Raw genomic sequence first — 21507 nt, forward strand, 5'->3', positions numbered from 1 at the left:
GTATCTCTGCTTGCAAAATGTAAGATGGAAAATCCATTCACTACAATAGATTCCTGCATCAGTCCCCGATGTGTTCATTAATGCTCCAGACACGTTCATTTGTGGAGTTGAGCAGTGAAACACCTTATTATCGGATTGGGAAAGACTCTTGAGGAATAGACATCTATGAATTATCTCCCTGATTAACCAAAGAGCTGTAGGCCGCTTGCTACGACGAGTAATTCACAGAGAATTGGTAACCAGAGCCGCACATCTCATGCCTGTAGTGCAGTCACAGACTCCTGAAAAAATGATTAATAACTGGATGCACAAATGGAGACGACTCTTACAGTGCTTGCCGTGGTCCTGCTGGTAGCCAGAAAAGAGGGGACTTAATTCCCTGCTCATACCCAAAATACGTGTGGGGTATTCCAAATTGCTTAACATTCTGTTTTTCAGCAAAACTCATCTGGCGGTGACTTATCTGCCTGAAGAACACATTTTTGGTACAAATTTGTTCATCTGCATATGGTGGATTTCAAACCCTCCTCCACATGTTGTGTACTGCAATATGCAGCATCTGCACTAACAATTTGGCATTTTTTATTTATTTTTTTTAAAAATAAGGGAACGTGTCAATAGGTTTTTCTAACATAAATTACTTGGATGATGTCTCCTCTTTCTTCCACAGTCAGCTAAGTAACATGGCTAGGGAGCAAAGCCAAGGGACTTCACATGCACAATATGACTGCGGGCAGATGGGCATCTCAGGGCTATGCTTGGTGTACTCTATTGGACTGCAACCAATCTGGTCTATGTGTCCATATATTTTTTTTTTTTTACCATGAATGGTTTTCTTATATGCAAAAAAAAAATATTGCAAAACTTCTACCAATTACAATGTTAAAAAAGCAGGTGCATGGCACACAGATGGCATGTTCCATGTGTTGTCTGTGATTTTCATGAATCCATAGACTCTGGGGGAGATTTTGATCCGTGACTATAATCAAAAACTGACATGTCTCCATGACCACCACAAAAAGGCCAAAGCAAAAATGCATTATATATGTAGCATTTTCAATAATTTGCTGCACACTTTAACCCTTTAAAGTTCAAGCAATTTTTTGTGCATTTATTTTTTCTCTCCACTTCTTCCAAGAGGCGTAACTTTTTTTTCCCTGGTTGCAAAACCATATGAGGCCTTGTTATTTTGTGGAACTAGTTGTACTTTTGAATGACACCATCGATTTTATTATTCAGCTTACTGAAAAATGGAAAAAAATCCAAGTGAAGTAAAATTGTGATGAGCGAGCATGCTCGGGTGTTTTCCGAGTATTTTTGGCGTGCTCGGGTGTTATGTTTGAATCGCTCCCGTGTGCATGATTTGCAACTGTTTGACAGTTTTATTACATGTGAGGAATGTCTATTTCTTACACATTCCTCACATGTAATAAAGCTGTCAAACAGTCGCAACATCACCGAGCAGCTGTAAATACTCGAACAGAACATACTCGCTCAACCCTAATTGCTACCAATTTTTTTTTTTTTCATTTCTTTATTGTTAACTGAGGAAAAGAGAGGCAAGTTTAATTTTTATATCCTTTTTTTATATTTTAAAAAACATTTTCTTTACTTTGTTAGTTTCCATAGGGTGATACGCCTATTTGCAAGAAAATATAGGCAAAAATAAGTAAATCAGTATAAATCTTTATTAGGGATATACAAAAAAAAAACTGATAAAAAAAAGGCACAGTGAGCAAACACTAAGGCGACAGAACAGTAGGGTTGAAAAAACATTTAGTATGGTAAAAAATGTGGCAAATTTGCAAATAGATAAATGTCTATATAAATTTGGTTCGGGTCAGGGGATCCTCAGTCAGTCAGAACATTGCAGCCCGTTCTTGGAATTGGAATTTCAGACATGTGTAACCAGTTTAAAAGGTATTTTCTCATGGGGAAAAAATATGCAGTGGATTTCCACTGCAGAATTACATACAGGAATAACCGCTGCATATTGCAGGTACAGAGTTGTGGAAGTGATTTATAAAAAAAATAAAAACATTTACATGCAGCGGTGAAAATGTGCATCACGTGCTGACCCGCCCGCCTGTGGATTTAAAATCTGCATACCCTAAAAATACACTTTGTACATGAGGAAACTAAGCGTTTTTCTTTACAGTTATCGTCCCGGCTCTACGTTATGTAACACATTGTGAAAGGCAATGTAAATATACAGCATTGACCTTTAATGGCTCAGCATAAAACTTTTACATCTCATAGCATCAATTCAGCAAAATCAATACAAGAGTTTCAAGGAAAAATACAGAATAACTCATTTTCCTGGTGTAAAACATGCACTAAACCCTAACAATCAATAAAATGTGATTATTTATATGCGGCAATGCCTCTTAAAAATACATTATGTGACTATATCTCGATCATTGACTGCTACCTTAAGCATGCGGATTTCCCGTAAGGCAATTTTCTTAATCACCGGATCATCTTCTGACTCTAAGAACTTCTTTATTGCCACGATCTGTCCCGTGTCTCTATTCCGGCATTTAAAGACAACTCCATAAGAACCTTCTCCTATTTTACCGATCTTCTCGTACTTCTCCATGAGTCCGGACAAGCTCGGTCTCGTAATACAATTTTGTGGGGTTCGGTCGTGGGCATAAGAGGCAGAATCTTTTTTATTTTTTTACAAGTGGCTGTGTCTTCTTCCTTTGGGCAGTACCTGGAAACAGAACAAAGGACCTAGTTAGAGCATAATTTATTCTGAATGGTCGATACAGAAGTAGCCGGAGCATGATATAAGAGGATAATTTATGTCTCTAGCGCTCTATTCACTACAACTATTGTTGAGCTGAATAGCCAAAGTCGTGGAAATAACCCATATGAGTGCAGAGATATACAAGGGATGCAATGGAGAAACTTGAATTTGATGTTTCGTTTCTGATTAATGTCATTAAAGGAGTAATTTCAATCCTAAAAGTGATGATAGATATAGCTAGGAAATGACGTTAGTTTAGGGTTACGGGTCTTCTAACCTCAGAGACCCTCAATAATACTGAGAATGAAGTGTAGCCCAGTGTCCTCTCTGGGGTGTTCCCAGTATACAGTGGTTAATACCTATCAAAAGAGGCCGAAGGAGGACAACCAGCAAAACAATGACAGGGTCATGGCCTCCCGAAGGCTCGCTGATGTGTGTGGGGTGGGGGTGAAATCCAGCCCGTCTGATCCCACAGAAAAGTTATCAGAACACGCAGAGTATAGCAGCTTGCTATGTTTGGAGATCGCAGACTGGCCAGAGTCCCACACTGACCCTAAGTCTGCTGAAAGTGACTGCAATGGCCACGTGATCTTCAGATCTGGACCAAGGAGCAATGAAAGAAGGTGGCCTGGTTTGATCTATCATTTTTACATCATGTGGACAGCCGGGTACCTGTGCGTCACTTACCTGGGGAATAGATAGCATCAGAGTGCACGAAGGGAGAAAGACAAGCTGGCGGAGGCATTGCGATGGGGCAATGTTCTGGTGGAAACTTTCTGGCGGAAAACCCACCAATCTGATATTGATGACCTAATTATAGGTAATCAATAGATAAGTCCTAGATAAACACTTTAAAAATTACTTCAGACACACTTTAACGTCAAATTACAGCTTGAGGTTGAATTTCACAACTTGAGGTGTGTAACAATATTGCAATAGACTGGCTTTACACAAGTGCTCTGCAATATCATTTATGCATATAACAGCGCTGGGTATGCATCCTCTGACATAAGATACCGCATTGCAAAAAAAAAAAAAAAAAACAAAGAAGTAAACAGAAAAAAGTCTAGGCCACAAAAAATGTAAGTGACGTACAGCACAGACCAAAAGTTTGGACACAACTTCTCATTTAAAGATTTTTCTGCATTTTCATGACTATGAAAATTGTACATTCACACTGAAGGCATCAAAACTATGAATTACCACATGTAATCCACCTGACTTCTGCACAACACAACTGATGGTCCCAACCCCATTTATAAGGCAAGAAATCCCACTTATTAAACCTGACAGGGCACACCTGTGAAGTGAAAACCATTTCCGGTGACTACCTCTTGAAGTTCATCAAGAGAATGCCAAGAGTGTGCAAAGCAGTCATCAAAGCAAAAGGTGGCTACTTTGAAGAACCTAGAATATAAGACATATTTTCAGTTGTTTCACACTTTTTTGTTAAGTATATAATTCCACATGTGTTAATTCATAGTTTTGATGCCTTCAGTGTGAATGTACAATTTTCATAGTCATGAAAATGCAGAAAAATCTTTAAATGAGAAGGTGTGTCCAAACTTTTGGTCTGTACTGTATATGCAGGGTTTTTTTAAAGGAAGGATTCAGGATATTATCCAGCATACAGTAAAAGAACTTTTGGTGGCTGGCTCTGGATTTCATGGTTACTTTCCCTGGGGCAGACCTCAGCATATAAAGTCGGATCTCTTTTCCCGAGTTATTGGCTCATTGTCAAAGTGTGAAGTTGAGGTGTAATTTAATGCTTCAGAACAAACAGAGGCCTCGAGGCTCATGCAAACTGCAGACCATCCGGCTCCAGCAGTGACATTAGATGCTCCATCTCTAGTGAACCGATACGCCCCGACTTTGTACACTGCGCTTCTAGTTTCCTCTCTCGCTTTCTTTTTATTTTACTTTTATAATTTCTAAAACACAACGTAACCATTAGTCACAGCACGTCATTTTGCACACAAGATACACGCTCTGTCTGTGTAACTAATAAAAATAGATATTTTGGATATATATCTATAGGGGGGAATTTTGCACGTTACAGCAGCGGCGCATCTTGGGAGTTGTAATTTTGTAACAGCTGAAGAGTCACAAGCTATCAGAAGTTTTATCTAGTTGGACAAAACCTCAGAGCTAAGTAGCCAATACAATTTAGGCTGGGGTTAGATGGCGACTTTGACCACGACACAGGTCACACAGAGTAACATCGCTCCGTGCAGCTGCTACATTGCAATGTAATGTGCGAATGAGGTTGCACTGCTGTTGAGGGAGGGCAATAACCCTTCACGGTTGACCAAGTGAGTGTCAAATTATTATGTTGATTGCAATCCACAGAAAACCAAACGGAAACAGTGTTCTGTATTGGGAGGATTCAACGAATCTCTGATCCCGTTTATTTTGCTTAGCATTTTATATTGTTTTGAGTATATCAATAGCCATCAACTCTACAGTCATACTACAGTACTACAGACTAACCAATGTTAGTACAATTATTACGGAAACACATATATGGTCATATTATCATTGTTAGTTCGAAGCACTATGGAAATTTACAAAGTCAATCCTGGCCTAAACTAGTTAGATAACAGGAGCGGAGTGTCTGACAAAATACAAAATGTTCTTGTGAGAACAGTCAGTGTGGGAAAGATGAAGCGAGAGAAAAGAAGGAAAGAATGTATGTTATGCAAGGAGTGATAATAACATGATTTTGAAACAAGCAGACAAAATGGAGTTGCTATAGCATGAGTATCAATATGTCCTTTACACTACGACAAGAAAGTCACAAAAAATCCAACTGCTCTAATGTTTTGCAACTTGACTGTCGCAGCATTCAACGAGTTGCAATGCGACCCCATTCACATGCATTATGCGGTGATGTAGCAACTGCACAGAGCAATCTCAGGCCAAAGTCACTGTCTCGCCCCATCTTTACTTATCCTGGTTATGATTAGTGACTTCAGACAGCATTTTTGCCCATCCAAGATCTTCAGCAGTACAGACAGCTGAAAAAGTTATCCAGCGCTGTTATTTCAGAATCAAGAGGTGACATGCTGCTTGCCAGTTACTGTGCAAACTTCCTATTCTAATACCTGTGTCCGACCACAAGACCTGACAAGGGGCAGATGGACGCCATCTCAGAAGTGCTTTTCACCTCCTGATGCAGAACTAAGCGGTGCTGGACCCCTTTAATTTTCTAGTTGCTTTATGGAAGTTCATATTGCCTGACATGCCTTCTTAAAAAAGGAATAAATAAATGAAACTTAGTTTCAAGATTGATTTTATTATTTTGTTGAAAAAAGAAATTGCGTGTACTTTTTACTTTACTTAGCTTCAGGAAATGTATCCCTCTGTTGTTCTTGGAATACCCCTTTAATAAAAGGGAAATAAAAATATACACACCATAAACCGCAGCAGCAAATTGAGTGCAAAGATACATACAAATATTGAATATATGATATTTAAGCTGTATTACTGCCATACAGACTATACTTGTAAATTTAAGGTACTTTGTGCACAAATTTACCACTTCGTGTGTGCCCACCAGCCATGACAAGGCAACCTTATTTTTGATGTGTCCCTAACCATTTATATGCACCTGCCTCTACTGGCCAAAAAAAGGATGAGATTTTAAGAAACATCGTGCACAAGCTGTGAAAAATATCTGTAGCGCAAATTAAAGAACTGTGGGTTTAAGCTATAGATACAAGCTTCTCCCTTTGCCATACAAAGGGTAAAATGTGCGGCTTCCCTGCAATTTTTCGCAATGATATCCAAAGGGGTAAATATCACTGAACGTGTCACTACTCGATCTCTGCTGCAAAACATACTTTGTAAACCTTAGACTGATGGGAGGAGGGCTCTGCCAAATACAGAGGCAGTTACCACCTCCAGTGTATGCTACATAGAAGCACAATGTGACCAACACCTCCTAATACCCTGAGGTCAAGTTCACACAAGCGTATTTCAGATCCGAGTGCTGTCCGTGAAAAAAAAAATGCAGAAATCACTAGTTTCTTCCTTGAGACTGATGATCACAAGTCTATGGATGAGCAAAAACGTAAAAATTGGAGCCACCGTACAGCAGACGACTTTTAACTGATACATTGCAATTCTTTAACATAGGAAACTGTATTTAATCTTGCACATGTTTTATAATTGCTGCTATATAAAAATGGATGCATACGGATAACAAATAAGAATAAAAAAAAAAGTTTTATCCAGGAAACTTGGATTTTTTTATATGCTTGTGTGAACTTAGCCTAATAGAATGAAGAAAGTGTGAACAGACACAAGCAGCTATGACTGCATTAAGTAACTACACACACGGTCAAAATTGTTAGTACCCCTCGTTTAATGAAAGAAAAACCCACAATGGTCACAGAAATAACTTGAATTTGACAAAAGAAACAATAAATTAAAAATCTATGAAAATGAACAAATGAAAGTCAGACATTGCTTTTCTGCTTCCACGGAATTTGAAAAAAAATTAAACTCATGAAATCGGCCTGGACAGAAATGATGGTTCTTCTTAACTTAATATTTTGTTGAACAACCTTTTGAGACAATCACTGCAATCAAAGGATTCCTGTAAGGCTGTGTGCCCACTATGTGTTTTTTCTATGCGGCAATTCCGCTGCAGAAACGCTTAAAAAACGGTTGGTAGAAGGCCTGCCATGTTCCCCAATGATAATCCGCATGTGCTGTGCACATGCTGCGGAAATTTCCGCTGCGGATTATCATTGCGGAAAAATCCACAGCACTACCAATTATTTTGCAGAATTGCGGCGTTTTCGCCGCCATTGCCTTGCATTGGAACACATGAAATCCGCATCACTGCATCTGCACATGCGGATATCATGTGGTTCAATGTGCGGATGGTACCCGGGTCTGGAGAAGAGGAGACTCTCCTCGGGACCCGGGTACCATAGTACCTGTAAAAAAAAAAAAAATAAAATAAAAAATATACATTATACTTACCTTCTGATGGCCCCAGGTCTCCATAGCGATCCGTCCTGGCTTGCCGGCAGCTCGTGATGGTCTAAAAAGGACCTGCCATGACGTCATTTAGTCATGTGACGGGTGACGTCATTTAGTCATTTGACGGGTCACGTGACCGCTGACGTCGGCGGTCGCGTGACCAGTCACATGACTAAATGACGTTATGGCAGGTCCTTTTAGTCCACCGCGAGCTGCCGGCAAGCCAAGACGGATCGGATAAGGACACTGGAGGCCATCAGAAGGTAAGTATAATATTTATTTTTTATCATTCTACGGTCACACTATATACAGTTATATGAAAAAGTTTGGGCACCCCTAATAATCTTAAGCTTAATGTTTTATAAAAATTGGTGTTTTTGCAACAGCTATTTCAGTTTGATATATGTAATAAGTGTTGGACACAGTAATGTTTCTGCCTTGAAATGAGGTTTATTGTACTAACAAAAAATGTGCAATCTGCATTCAAACAAAATTTGACAGGTGCATAAGTATGGGCACCCTTATCATTTTCTTGTTTTAAATACTCCTACCTACTTTTTACTGACTTACTAAAGCACTTTTTTTGGTTTTGTAACCTCATTGAGCTTTGAACTTCATAGCCAGGTGTATGCAATCATGAGAAAAGCTACTTAAAGTGGCCACTTGCAAGTTGTTCTCCTGTTTGAATCTCCTCTGAAGAGTGGCATCATGGGCTCCTCAAAACAACTGTCAAATGATCTGAAAACAAAGATTATTCAACATAGTTGTTCAGGGGAAGGATACAAAAAGCTGTCTCAGCGATTTAACCTGTCAGTTTCCACTGTGAGGAACATAGTAAGGAAATGGAAGCAAACAGGGACAGTTCTTGTTAAGGCCAGAAGTGGAAGGCCAAGAAAAACATCAGAAAGGCAGAGAAGAAGAATGCGGAGATCAGTCAAAGACAATCCTCAGACCACCTCCAGAGAGCTGCAGCATCAACTTGCTGCAGATGGTGTCACTGTGCATCGGTCAACTATACAACGCACTTTGTACAAGGAGAAGCTGTATGAGAGAGTGATGCGAAAGAAGCCGTTTCTGCAAGCACGCCACAAACAGAGTCGGCTGAGGTATGCAAAAGCACATTTGGAGAAGCCAATTTCTTTTTGGAAGAAGGTCCTGTGGACTGATGAAACCAAGATTGAGTTGTTTGGTCATACAAAAAGGCGTTATGCATGGCAGCAAAAAAACACAGCATTCCAAGAAAAACACTTGCTACCCACAGTAAAATTTGGTGGAGGTTCCATCATGCTTTGGGGCTGTGTGGCCAATGCCAGCACCAGGAATCTTGTTAAAGTTGAGGGACGCATGGATTCCACTCAGTATCAGCAGATTCTTGACAATAATGTTCAAGAATCAGTGACAAAGTTGAAGTTACGCAGGGGATGGATCTTTCAGCAAGACAATGATCCAAAACACTGCTCCAAATCTACTCAGGCATTCATGCAGAGGAACAATTACAATGTTCTGGAATGGCCATCCCAGTCCCCAGACCTGAATATCATTGAACATCTGTGGGATCATTTGAAGAGGACTGTCCATGCTCGGCGACCATCAAACTTAACTGAACTGGAATTGTTTCATAAAGAGGAATGGTCAAAAATACCTTCATCCAGGATCCAGGAAATCATTAAAAGCTACAGGAAGCGACTAGAGGCTGTTATTTTTGCAAAAGGAGGATCTACTAAATATTAATGTCACTTTTCTGGTGAGGTGCCCATACTTATGCACCTGTCAAATTTTGTTTGAATGCAGATTGCACATTTTCTGTTAGTACAATAAACCTCATTTCAAGGCAGAAACATTACTGTGTCCAACAGTTATTACATATATCAAACTGAAATAGCTGTTGCAAAAACACCAATTTTTATAAAACATTAAGCTTAAGATTAATAGGGGTGCCCAAACTTTTTCATATAACTGTAAATCCATGCCGGTTGCATGGATTTATATAGTGTGACCAAGTTGTCAAGCACTTTCCAAGTGATGCTAAAATCGCTTGGAAAGCGCTTGTCAACCCGCATGTGGAAATGCAAGTGAAGAACGCTTCACATCCGCTTGTCTCTGGCAGGAAAAACGCATGTACAATCCACATGTACAATCCGCATGCGTTTTTTCTGCCAGGGAGATGCAGAAATGCTCAGGTAAAATCCGGAGCATTTCTGCATCGTGGGCACATAGCCTAACTGTCAATGAGACTTCTGCACCTCTCGACAGGTATTTTGGCCCACTCCTCATGAGCAAACTGCTCCAGTTGTCTCGTGGTTGAAGGTTGCCTTTTCCAGACGGCATGTTTCAACTCTTTCCAAAGATGCTCAATAGGATTTAGGTCAGGGCTCATAGAAGCCACTTCAGAATAGTCCAATGTTTTCCTCTTAGCCATTCTTGGGTGTTCTTAGCTGTGTGTTTTGGGTCATTATCTTGTTGCAAGACCCATGACCTGCGACTGAGACCAAGCTGACACTGGGCAGCACATTTCTCTCTAGAATCCCTTGATAGTCTTGAGATTTCATTGTACCCTGCACAGATTCGAGACACCCTGTGCCAGATGCAGCAAAGCAGACCCAGAACATAACAGAGCCTCCACCATGTTTCACAGTACGGACAGTGTTCTTTTCTTGATATGCTTCATTTTTCTGTCTGTGAACATAGAGCTGATGTGCCTTGCCAAAAACTTCCATTTTTGTCTCATCTGTCCATAGGACATTCTCCCAGAAGCTTTGTGGCTTGTCAACATGTAGTTTGGCAAATTCCAGTCTGGCTTTTTATGATTTTTTTTACAACAATGGTGTTCTCCTTGGTCGTCTCCCATGAGGTCCACTTTGGATCAAACAACAATGAATGGTGCAATCTGACACTGATGTTCCTTGAGCTTGGAGTTCACCTTTAATCTCTTTAGAATTTATCTTGGGCTTTTTTGTTACCATTCGTATTATAAGTCTCTTTGATTTGTCATCAATTTTCCTCCTGCGGCCACATCCAGGGAGGTTGGCTACAGTCCCATGGATCTTAAATTTCTGAATAATATGTTAAACTGTAGTCAGAGGAACATCAAGCTGCTTGGAGATGGCCTTATAACCTTTACCTTTAACATGCTTATCTATAATTTTCTTTCTAATCTCCTGAGACAACTCTTTCCTTTCTTCCTCTGGTCCATGTTGAGTGTGGTACACACCATGTCACCAAACAGCACAGTGAGTATGTGTAGCCCTATATACAGGCCCACTGACTGATTACAAGATTGTAGACACCTGTGATGCTAATTAGTGGAAACAACTTGATTTAACATGTCCCTCTGTCACATTATTTTCAGGGGTACCATCATTTCTGTCCAGGCCTATTTCATGAATTTATTTTTTTTTTAAATTCTGTGGAAGCGGGGTTGAAAAGCAATGTCTGACTTTCATTTGTTCATTTACAGTCATATGAAAAAGTTTGGGCACCCCTATTATTCTTAAGCTTAATGTTTTCTAAAAATTGGTGTTTTTGCAACAGCTATTTCAGTTTGATATATGTAATAACTGTTGGACACAGTAATGTTTCTGCCTTGAAATGAGGTTTATTGTACTAACAGAAAATGTGCAATCTGCATTCAAACAAAATTTGACAGGTGCATAAGTATGGGCACCCTTATCATTTTCTTGTTTTAAATACTCCTACCTACTTTTTACTGACTTACTAAAGCACTTTATTTGGTTTTGTAACCTCATTGAGCTTTGAACTTCATAGCCAGGTGTATGCAATCATGAGAAAAGCTACTTAAAGTGGCCACTTGCAAGTTGTTCTCCTGTTTGAAGCTCCACTGAAGAGTGCCATCATGGGCTCCTCAAAACAACTGTCAAATGATCTGAAAACAAAGATTATTCAACATAGTTGTTCAGGGGAAGGATACAAAAAGCTGTCTCAGAGATTTAACCTGTCAGTTTCCACTGTGAGGAACATAGTAAGGAAATGGAAGAACACAGGGACAGTTCTTGTTAAGGCCAGAAGTGGCAGGCCAAGAAAAACTTCAGAAAGGCAGAGAAGAAGAATGGTGAGATCAGTCAAGGACAATCCTCAGACCACCTCCAGAGAGCTGCAGCATCAACTTGCTGCAGATGGTGTCACTGTGCATCGGTCAACTATACAACGCACTTTGCACAAGGAGAAGCTGTATGGGAGAGTGATGCGAAAGAAGCCGTTTCTGCAAGCACGCCACAAACAGAGTCGGCTGAGGTATGCAAAAGCACATTTGGAGAAGCCAATTTCTTTTTGGAAGAAGGTCCTATGGACTGATGAAACCAAGATTGAGTTGTTTGGTCATACAAAAAGGCGTTATGCATGGTGGCAAAAAAACACAGCATTCCAAGAAAAACACTTGCTACCCACAGTAAAATTTGGTGGAGGTTCCATCATGCTTTGGGGCTGTGTGGCCAATGCCGGCACCGGGAATCTTGTTAAAGTTGAGGGACGCATGGATTCCACTCAGTATCAGCAGATTCTTGACAATAATTTTCAAGAATCAGTGATAAAGTTGAAGTTACGCAGGGGATGGATCTTTCAGCAAGACAATGATCCAAAACACCGCTCCAAATCTACTCAGGCATTCATGCAGAGGAACAATTACAATGTTCTGGAATGGCCATCCCAGTCCCCAGACCTGAATATCATTGAACATCTGTGGGATCATTTGAAGAGGGCTGTCCATGCTCGGCGACCATCAAACTTAACTGAACTGGAATTGTTTTGTAAAGAGGAATGGTCAAAAATACCTTCATCCAGGATCCAGGAACTCATTAAAAGCTACAGGAAGCGACTAGAGGCTGTTATTTTTGCAAAAGGAGGATCTACTAAATATTAATGTCACTTTTCTGGTGAGGTGCCCATATTTATGCACCTGTCAAATTTTGTTTGAATACAGATTGCACATTTTCTGTTAGTACAATAAACCTCATTTCAAGGCAGAAACATTACTGTGTCCAACAGTTATTACATATATCAAACTGAAATAGCTGCTGCAAAAACACCAATTTTTATAAAACATTAAGCTTAAGATTAATAGGGGTGCCCAAACTTTTTCATATGACTGTACATAGATTTTTAATTTATTATTACTTTTGTCAGATTTAAGTTATTTCTGTGACCATTGTGGGATTTTCTTTCATTAAACGAGGGGTACCAACAATTTTGACCACGTGTGTAAATAGTAAAGTGTAGTCTGTAAGGCAATAATGCAGCATATATTTATTCAATGTTTGCATTATCTTGGCTTATATAGTCTGCTACTGTCATTGTTGGTGTGACTTTAATGCAGTCACAGCAGCTTGCACCTGTTCACATTTGCTGCCATTTAAATTTGCAGGCTAAGTACCTTAATGTTATAAGTAGAGCTTGTATTGAAGTAATGCAATTTAAATTTCATATATTCAATGATTGTACATGTCTTGGCACATACAGTTTGCTGCTGATGCAATTTTTCGTGTGTGTTTAATACAGTCACAGCAGCTTGCACCTGCCCTTCGGGGGCAACAATGGAAGCCTATCGGAAGCAAACTATTGGCAACACAGAAGTATGACTTCAGCAAATTTACATATTTAAATTGATTGATTAAAAATTAAAAAAAAAATAATTATAGAATTTTCCTAAAAAATGTACCGGAATATATAATATTGTCAATGTAATCACCATGAAAGCAGAGTGAACAAATTGCAGCAAGTAAGTTTCAGGGTTTTGATCCCCCAGGATCCATTGCCGCGGACAGTAAACTGATAAGTATATGGGTGATTAAATGTGCAGTTTACAACCCCTATACTCCGCAGGCAATGGATTTGGCTATTAAGCCAGGACACTTGTCAGACATTAGATGCATAGTGCCTGCTCCTGCCAAGCAACCAGATCTCAGACTCTCAGCAGCTTCTGTCAACACGACCATATTATATCGTCTCCACAGGATGAATGAAAGGGAGACTGGAATGAACTGAGAAAACAGGACATTTTCTTGGACCACTTGTCTTATAGATCGAAGATGTCCAACAAATAAGATAATTATACTGAAGCTACAACTACAGTATGATCTCCAATATTAACCTAATTATGCATCTGTCCATGTGGAAAGATATACAGGTAACTCCTTGAGGCTAAATTTGTATGATGGATTAAAACCCAAAGGCTATGTGCCCACGTTGCATTTATGAAGCAGAAAATTTCTGCTGCATAAATGCAAGACCTCTCCCGGAAAAACGCATGCGGAATTCCGCACGCGTTTATCGCGCATTTTTCGCGCGTTTATCACGCGTTTTCCACATGCGGAATTGCCTTGCGTTTTTTATGCATTGGACAAAGGCAATTCCGCTTGCGGAAACGCAAAATTAAATGACATACTGCGGATTTTTGAACGCGGCATAAACGCTGCGGAAAAATCCGCAGCATGTGCATAGAACTTGCGGAATCCCATTGGGGACCATGGGGTGCGGATATACATGCGTTTTTCAAGCGTTTACGCTGCGGAAATTCCGCAGCATATACGCTTGAAAAATGCTACGTGGGCACACAGCCAAAGAGTATTTTTAGTTGCAGTAATCTGAGGCTGTATCCTTGTATTTCTGCTGAAGATGTGCAGCAGATCCGCACATCATTCAACTGGGCTAATCCTCACGTTTTTCATGTGCAATCTGCAGTAAAATAAGCAGAAAGCTACATATATAAAAGATGGAAGTTTTTTCCATGGCAGCACCAAAAATCTGCATTGAAAGTGGTTGATTCATGTGAACAGTGTTTGCAGAAACCCCCTTTGCATGCAAGGGATGTGGATGCAATGTGAAATTCACACAGATTCGGAACAATTCCTAGGAAATTAACATGAAAATAAAAGTTGTGTTCGGTTACATGGCAATTTTAGCTATTTTTTTACTTGTGCTAATAAGGCTGTCACCTTTTTTTTTCTTGACCTGTAGAACTTTTGTATCAGTTACATCTTCTTCTAGATGTCTAACAGAGGTAGTACCTGCAAATAAGACCAGCATCTATCTTAAGAACAGGGCCCTGTCTCACAATGTCAGCGCATGTGTGCCTATCTATTCACTTCAATGGGAGATCCAAAAATAGCAAATGTTAGTATTCCTTCATAAACAAGCCACACATGTGCATCTACTTATATATTGAGATAGATAAGGGTCGCAGAGGTGGGGTATGCCGTGAGTTTATGAGATGGGAATATCCCTCTAGGTTCTGTGTACACAGAGACCGCACATAAATTGGTTTTGTCTTCTATTCTCGTCACCAAACAAGTGGCCATTATATCCTCTTTATAGTTAATATTCCATAAAATAAGGCACCGTAGATTACAGCCTCTTAATTGCTGCCATAACATTTAGGCTTAGGCTACATGGCGTCTTTCAGTGCAAGCAAAGATTGCTAGGTGTTGATGCTACATTGCAGCGCAATACAAGTTTATGGGGTCACATTTTGACCCCAAGGGTACCGCGACAAGAAAGTCTCAGAAAATCCAAAGAGCTGGATTTTTTGTGACTTGCCTGTTGCGGTCGCAGTGCAACCCTATTCACTTGTATTGTACAGCGACACCCAGCAAAGTTTGGTTGTGCAACAGGAGTCATAGCCAAAGTCACTGTGTAACCGCAGCCTTAAAGGGATTTTCTGTGAAAACAAAGGAGGTTATATCCCTACTGGTACCACAATAATTGGCTATCCTAAGGAGCCATCAATCCTATCCTAATGCAATCCCAAAGTGAGCAAAATAATACTCACCTATGCTACACTTATTGCTCATTGAAATACTGTTTAATTTGGCTGTCTGACTCCACAATCATGCAATGTGTGTAAGGCTTGGTGCTTAGTCTACAATATACATCAGGAGCATGCAGTATACATTTATTTACAACAGGTCCCTAAGGTGGACAAATATTTCAGCATCCATCCTGATAGTGTCCACCATGAAGCACACATTTCCTGAGCTTATGACCCAAAAATGGCCACAAACGTAGCATGCACCTAGCCTGAGTACATGCAAATACAAAGGCAATGCAGCACCAGCCGTAACCTGCATAGGAAGTAAACTGCTGAAAAAAAAAATTAAATAAATGCATTCTGCAAATATATCTGTCTGCTGATTTAAAAAAAAAAACCAAGGCGTAGCAGGAGCGGTGAATCCACACACTGCTGCAATCTATGGTAGGTTGTTGACCAAAACAATTCAGTTCAGTAAGTCACTAATACAGCGCCAAGACATAAACCTGTTGTTAGATTCTACCACAAAGGCCAAAATATGTGTTGCATCTTCATTCACATTTTTTATTAATGTATTTAAAAGTACAATTAGGCCACGTTCACACGTTCAGCATTTGGTCAGTTTTTGATATCGGTATTTGTAAGCCAAAATCAGGAGAGGAACAATCAGAGGAAAAGTATAATAGAAACACGTCACCACTTCTGTATTTTTCACCCACTCCTGGTTTTGGCTTACAAATACTGATGGAAAATACTGACCAAATACTGAACATGTGAACATGGATTTAATGTCTGTGGGACCTGATTCCAAAGTATCAGCTTGTATCAATCTTCATCAGGACTTTGGTTTAAAGAATAAATAGCTACAAATTTATGTCAATGTATCAATAGTTTGGAAAAACTGCAAAACAATAAGGCCTAGTGCCCACGATGTAGAAATGCTGCGGAGCGTTTTTGCATCTCCCTGGCAGAAAAAACGCATGCGAATTTTACATGCGTTTTTCCTGCCAGGTAGAAGCGTTTGTGAAGCGTTTTGAACATGCGATTTCACATGCGGGTTGTCAAGCACTTTTCCAAGCGATTTTAGCATCACTTGGAAAGTGCTTGACAACTTGGTCACACTATATAAATCCATGCAACCAGCATGGATTTATGTTGTGTGACCAAGTTATGAGGCTGCAAATGCAGCATCTATAGTAAAAAAAAAGAATAAAAATGTTGAAAAATTAAAAAAAACATTATACTCACCTTCCGATGGCCCCCGATCTCCGGTGTCTTCAGCGGCTCGCGGTGCTCTAAACAGGCCCTTCCATGATGTAATTTAGTCGTGTGACAGGTCACACGACCGCCGACGTCAGCGGTCGCATGACCTGTCACATGACTAAATGACATCATGGAAGGTCCTTTTACACCACCGAAAGCAGCCAAAGAGCCAGCAGCGCCACCGGAAGCAGAGCGGGGGGCCATCAGAAGGTAAGTATATGTTTTTTTTGTTATTTTAATTCTTTTTTAACTACAGGTACTATGAGAAAGTCTTCTCTTCTCCAGACCCGGGTACCATCCGCCCATTGAATGGCATAATATCCGCATGTGTACGTGTAGTCATGCCGATGTTATGCGGTCCAATGCAAGTCAATGGCGGCGATTTTGCCGCGATTCCGCAAAATTAATGGCTGTGCTGCGGATTTTTCCGCAATGATAATCCGCAGCGGAAATTTCCGCAGCATGTGCACAGCACATGCGGATTATCATTGGGAAACATGGCAGACAACTTAACAAGCGTTTTTAATGCGTTTTCACGGCGGAAATGGCGCCGCGGAAATGCATTAAATCCGCATCGTGGGCGCGCAGCCTAAAAAGAATATTTAACTTGAAAAAAAAGCATAGATTTATTTTATATGAACAAAACACAGGGGCCACATAGCAAAATCTGGAATGGGATCCTACTACTACAGCAACATGGAAATGCGCTTTCTATTTTCCATTGCCGCCTTTCAATTTCCCCATCCATCCCTTGAGCATCACCTGTGAATAGAAGGGAAGCCTCTTAGATGATCATGATCACCATCAGGGCTGTGGAGTCGGTAAGTCAATCCTCCAACTCCGACTCCACAATTTCCATGACAGCGACTCCGACTCCACGACTCCGACTCCACAGCCCCGATCACCATAACATGGTACCAAGGTGGTTACTGAAATGAATTAGTCCTTTATGCAAAATGTCAGGCTGCAGGTCCAACCCGGTCATTACAAAAAGCACAACTTAAAGGAGTTGTCCACTTTCAGGGATGTTTTGCCACAAACTGCAAAATTCACAAAATAACATATTCAGCAGGTTCTTACTAAGTGACTGGCTAACATCACACTGCAGCCAAAACCCCTGAACCGAAGCAGTGGCAGGAAGTTGGCGCTGGACCCAGAAAGGGCAAAAACCTGCTGAGTTTGTCATTCTAACTATTTTACACAGTTTCAGGCCAACTTTTCTGAAAGTGACAACCCTTTTAAATGGTCTCTGCTCTTTCAGACAACTTGATCTCATTTGACAGATAATGTGATAATCTGCAATCACTTTATTTATGTTGTCTTAACCCTGAAAAAAAAACACTCCAAAGTGTCAACCACTATTTGTTTCCTTCTAACTTGCTGCCCACTGCCTGTTGTAAAGTGTAATCCACCTCTAGCAGCAGAGAAGCTAAAACAGATTATAAGTAATGTTGGAGAGTCTTTATATCTCTGCTCCTGCTCTTCTGTCTGTCAAACTGCATACAGCCATAAGAGGTGGGCATTCATTTCAGAGCAAGCGACTGGATAACGGCAGGAGCATGTATGCTGGGAAGTGAGGACAATGAATTTCCCACACCTAGAACGTTGTCAGAATACTTATGAAAAGCAACGTTACACTCAAGTTATAGAGTAGCTGATTCAAGACAGTTCCTACATACATTAGACTGATATGTATATAATTTGAGGGCAGCAAGACCATGCTTATATTATTCCCTTTACACCAATGTTCATTAAAAAGGGGTATTTGCCCTTTTAAGGGCAGGTTGGACAACAAATTTACTATTACTTGCGTACATTGCAGCCAAAATCTACATTTTCTAGCGCATACAAAGCCCAAAAGAAGCACCAAATTTATTTAGAGGTGTTTGCCTAAATTTGGCACACATTGCCAAGGCAAGCCTTCAGTTCAAGAATGACATGTGAAACGCCAGTCGTGATAAATCCCCTCCCTTGTGTAACAGGACAGGTGCTTTTTAATAGACAAAAAATAAGCACAAATAAGTTATAAAAATAAAAAAAGAAAAAAATTATTTTCCAACTTAACAATACATATAGTAGAGTTTTTATTTTCTACACAGCAATAGCAAAGAGACCCATCTACCCATAATGATGACAGGCTGGGACTCAGTGCGTTATTAATCTTTCACCGTCTTATTTCAGTACACAAACAAATCTCCAAAACGTCTCCACCAAGAAATGGTTTACTAATGTCATGGCAAATACACGTCCTTCTTTGTGTAAGATCACGGCACTCAGAGGAATGTCAATTTTTAACAGATTTCTATTTATTTCCAACTACTTAAGTGGAAATTTTACAGCCTATGTCAGAAACTGCTACTTGCAGCACACAAATATGTTTTCTGCCAAATTTAACAAACATCATATAACATTTTGTAATTTTGGAGCAAACTGAATTTGTACTTAACTGACTCAAAAAATTACAGTAAACGCCCCTGATAATACATGACTGGCTACTTATCCAGAAGATAGATTGATACATACTGTGGCTTAACAAAAGCTCTGCTGGGCCGAAACGCTCCCACATACGGTAATAAAATGTTCACCCTGATTTGGAACCCAACGTCGAATGCCGGTTATTTTTCTGGATTTTTATAGTTTACAGTTTTTAGGGTTGTGGCCTGGCACCACAGTTATATTTTTACTAGCTTGTGCGGAAAGGAAAAAAGGAAGGAAGGAAAGGAAAGAAAGGAGACAGGGGAAGAAAGAAGGAAAAAAAAATAAAGGAAAGAATAGAAAAGGGGAAAAAGAAGGAAAGAATAGAAAGAGGGGAAGAAAGAAGGAAAGAAAAAAAAGAGGGAAAGAATAGAAAAGGGGAAAAAGAAGGAATGAATAGAAAGAGGGGAAGAAAGAAGGAAAGAAAAAAAAGAGGGAAAGAATAGAAAAGGGGAAAAAGAAGGAAAGAATAGAAAGAGGGGAAGAAAGGAGGAAAGAAAAAAAAGAGGGAAAGAATAGAAAAGGGGAAAAAGAAGGAATGAATAGAAAGAGGGGAAGAAAGAAGGGAAAAAAATAAAGAAGGAAAGAATAGAAAAGAGGAAAAAAGAAGGAATGAATAGAAAGGGGAAGAAAGAAGGAAAAAAAAAAGAGGGAAAGAATAGAAACAGGGAAAAGAAGAATAGGAAAAGAGAGAATAGAAAGGGGGAAAAGAAGGAAAGAAAAGAAAGAGGGAAAGAAAGAAGGAAATGAAATAAATGAGCTGAAAGGAAATGCAGATAGATGACAGACATGCGGAAAAATAAAATAGACTGATAGATACTAGATATGAGACATAGATAAAATGAAGGAAGGAAGACAAGAAGAAAAACAGTAATATAGAAGCTAAATAGGAAAAAAGATATATATGTATATAAAAGAGGGCAGCACTCAAATTATTTTGTGCAGAAAGAAGTGGACTTTTTATCATCCCATGGGGCAACGTTTTGCTCCTTTCACAGAATCTTTCTCCGGCCATAGATAGATAATAGATAGATGGATGGATAGATAGAGATAGGAAATAGATAGATAAAACAGATAGATAATAGATAGATAGATAGATAACAGATGGATGGATACAAATAAATAATAGATAGATAATAGATAATACAGATAGATAATACATATTATTGCTGGGACTGGTCGTTCTTGCTCTGGGTGTTATTATCTCCGATACATATAACATTATTACATGACATCATGTATAATAACACCATTAATAGCACACGTCCTAATGGCAGTGACCTCCACACAAACATCACTGTCACCACAGAAGAGAGCCCCGAGTGCTGCCCTCCTCTGTACAGAGGCTGAGCACCGAGTACACGCTGTACATAAGGGCAGACTGCAGGAAGCACCGGTCACAGAGAGGAATTACTGCTCCCGGGCCAGAGCTCAGGGCCGCACGTTTCAGGCGCTGGTGCGGGCGGGTATAACAGGAGCACTCACCTGCACACGCCGCAGCTCCGGAGACCCTGCTGAACTGAGCGCTACTGACAGCAGCAGTACTCGGCACGGCCGTGTCCATAGCAACGCGAGCTCCGCCCCCAGCTGAGCCTGCCAATCAGAGTCTCTCCCGCCACAAGGGATGCATTCCTCAGTGTTCTCAGCTCTTCGTCCCTCAGACCACAAACTGAGGTAATGGCCCCTGTGTACTGCGGGGCAATGTCTGATACACACCTATAACCTGAGGTGATGGTCCCTGTGTACTGCAGGGCAATGTCTGATACACACCTATAACCTGAGGTGATGGCCCCTGTGTACTGCGGAGCAATGGCTGATACACACCTATAACCTGAGGTGATGGTCCCTGTGTACTGGGGAGCAATTGCTGATACACACCTATAACCTGAGGTGATGGCCCCTGTGTACTGCGGGGCAATGTCTGATACACACCTATAACCTGAGGTGATGGCCCCTGTGTACTGCGGAGCAATGGCTGATATACACCTATAACCTGAGGTGATGGCCCCTGTGTACTGCGGGGCAATGGCTGATATACACCTATAACCTGAGGTGATGGCCCCTGTGTACTGCAGGGCAATGGCTGATACACACCTATAACCTGAGGTGATGGCCCCTGTGTACTGCGGAGCAATGGCTGATACACACCTATAACCTGAGGTGATGGCCCCTGTGTACTGCGGGGCAATGTCTGATACACACCTATAACCTGAGGTGATGGCCCCTGTGTACTGCGGAGCAATGGCTGATACACACCTATAACCTG

At 40.4% G+C, this 21507-nt stretch overlaps 1 protein-coding gene across 1 annotated transcript in view; it reads right to left on the reverse strand.

The window, feature by feature from the left end:
• Positions 1 to 20855, reverse strand: part of CDKL1 (cyclin dependent kinase like 1) — a 44563-nt gene extending 23708 nt beyond the window's left edge. The window contains exons 1-2 of the mRNA XM_073638549.1: positions 20727 to 20855; positions 2432 to 2716 (exon numbers count right to left, since the gene is read on the reverse strand). Of these exons, the coding sequence (XP_073494650.1) occupies positions 2432 to 2599 (168 nt within the window). The 5' untranslated portion in view covers positions 2600 to 2716; positions 20727 to 20855. The remainder of the gene's footprint in view (positions 1 to 2431; positions 2717 to 20726) is intronic.
• Positions 20856 to 21507: the final 652 nt, after the last annotated feature.

Source organism: Phyllobates terribilis, unplaced genomic scaffold (assembly GCF_046119375.1).
Source record: "Phyllobates terribilis strain yellow unplaced genomic scaffold, ASM4611937v1 Scaffold_7__3_contigs__length_470593459, whole genome shotgun sequence".
NCBI classification, from domain to species: Eukaryota; Metazoa; Chordata; class Amphibia; order Anura; family Dendrobatidae; genus Phyllobates; species Phyllobates terribilis.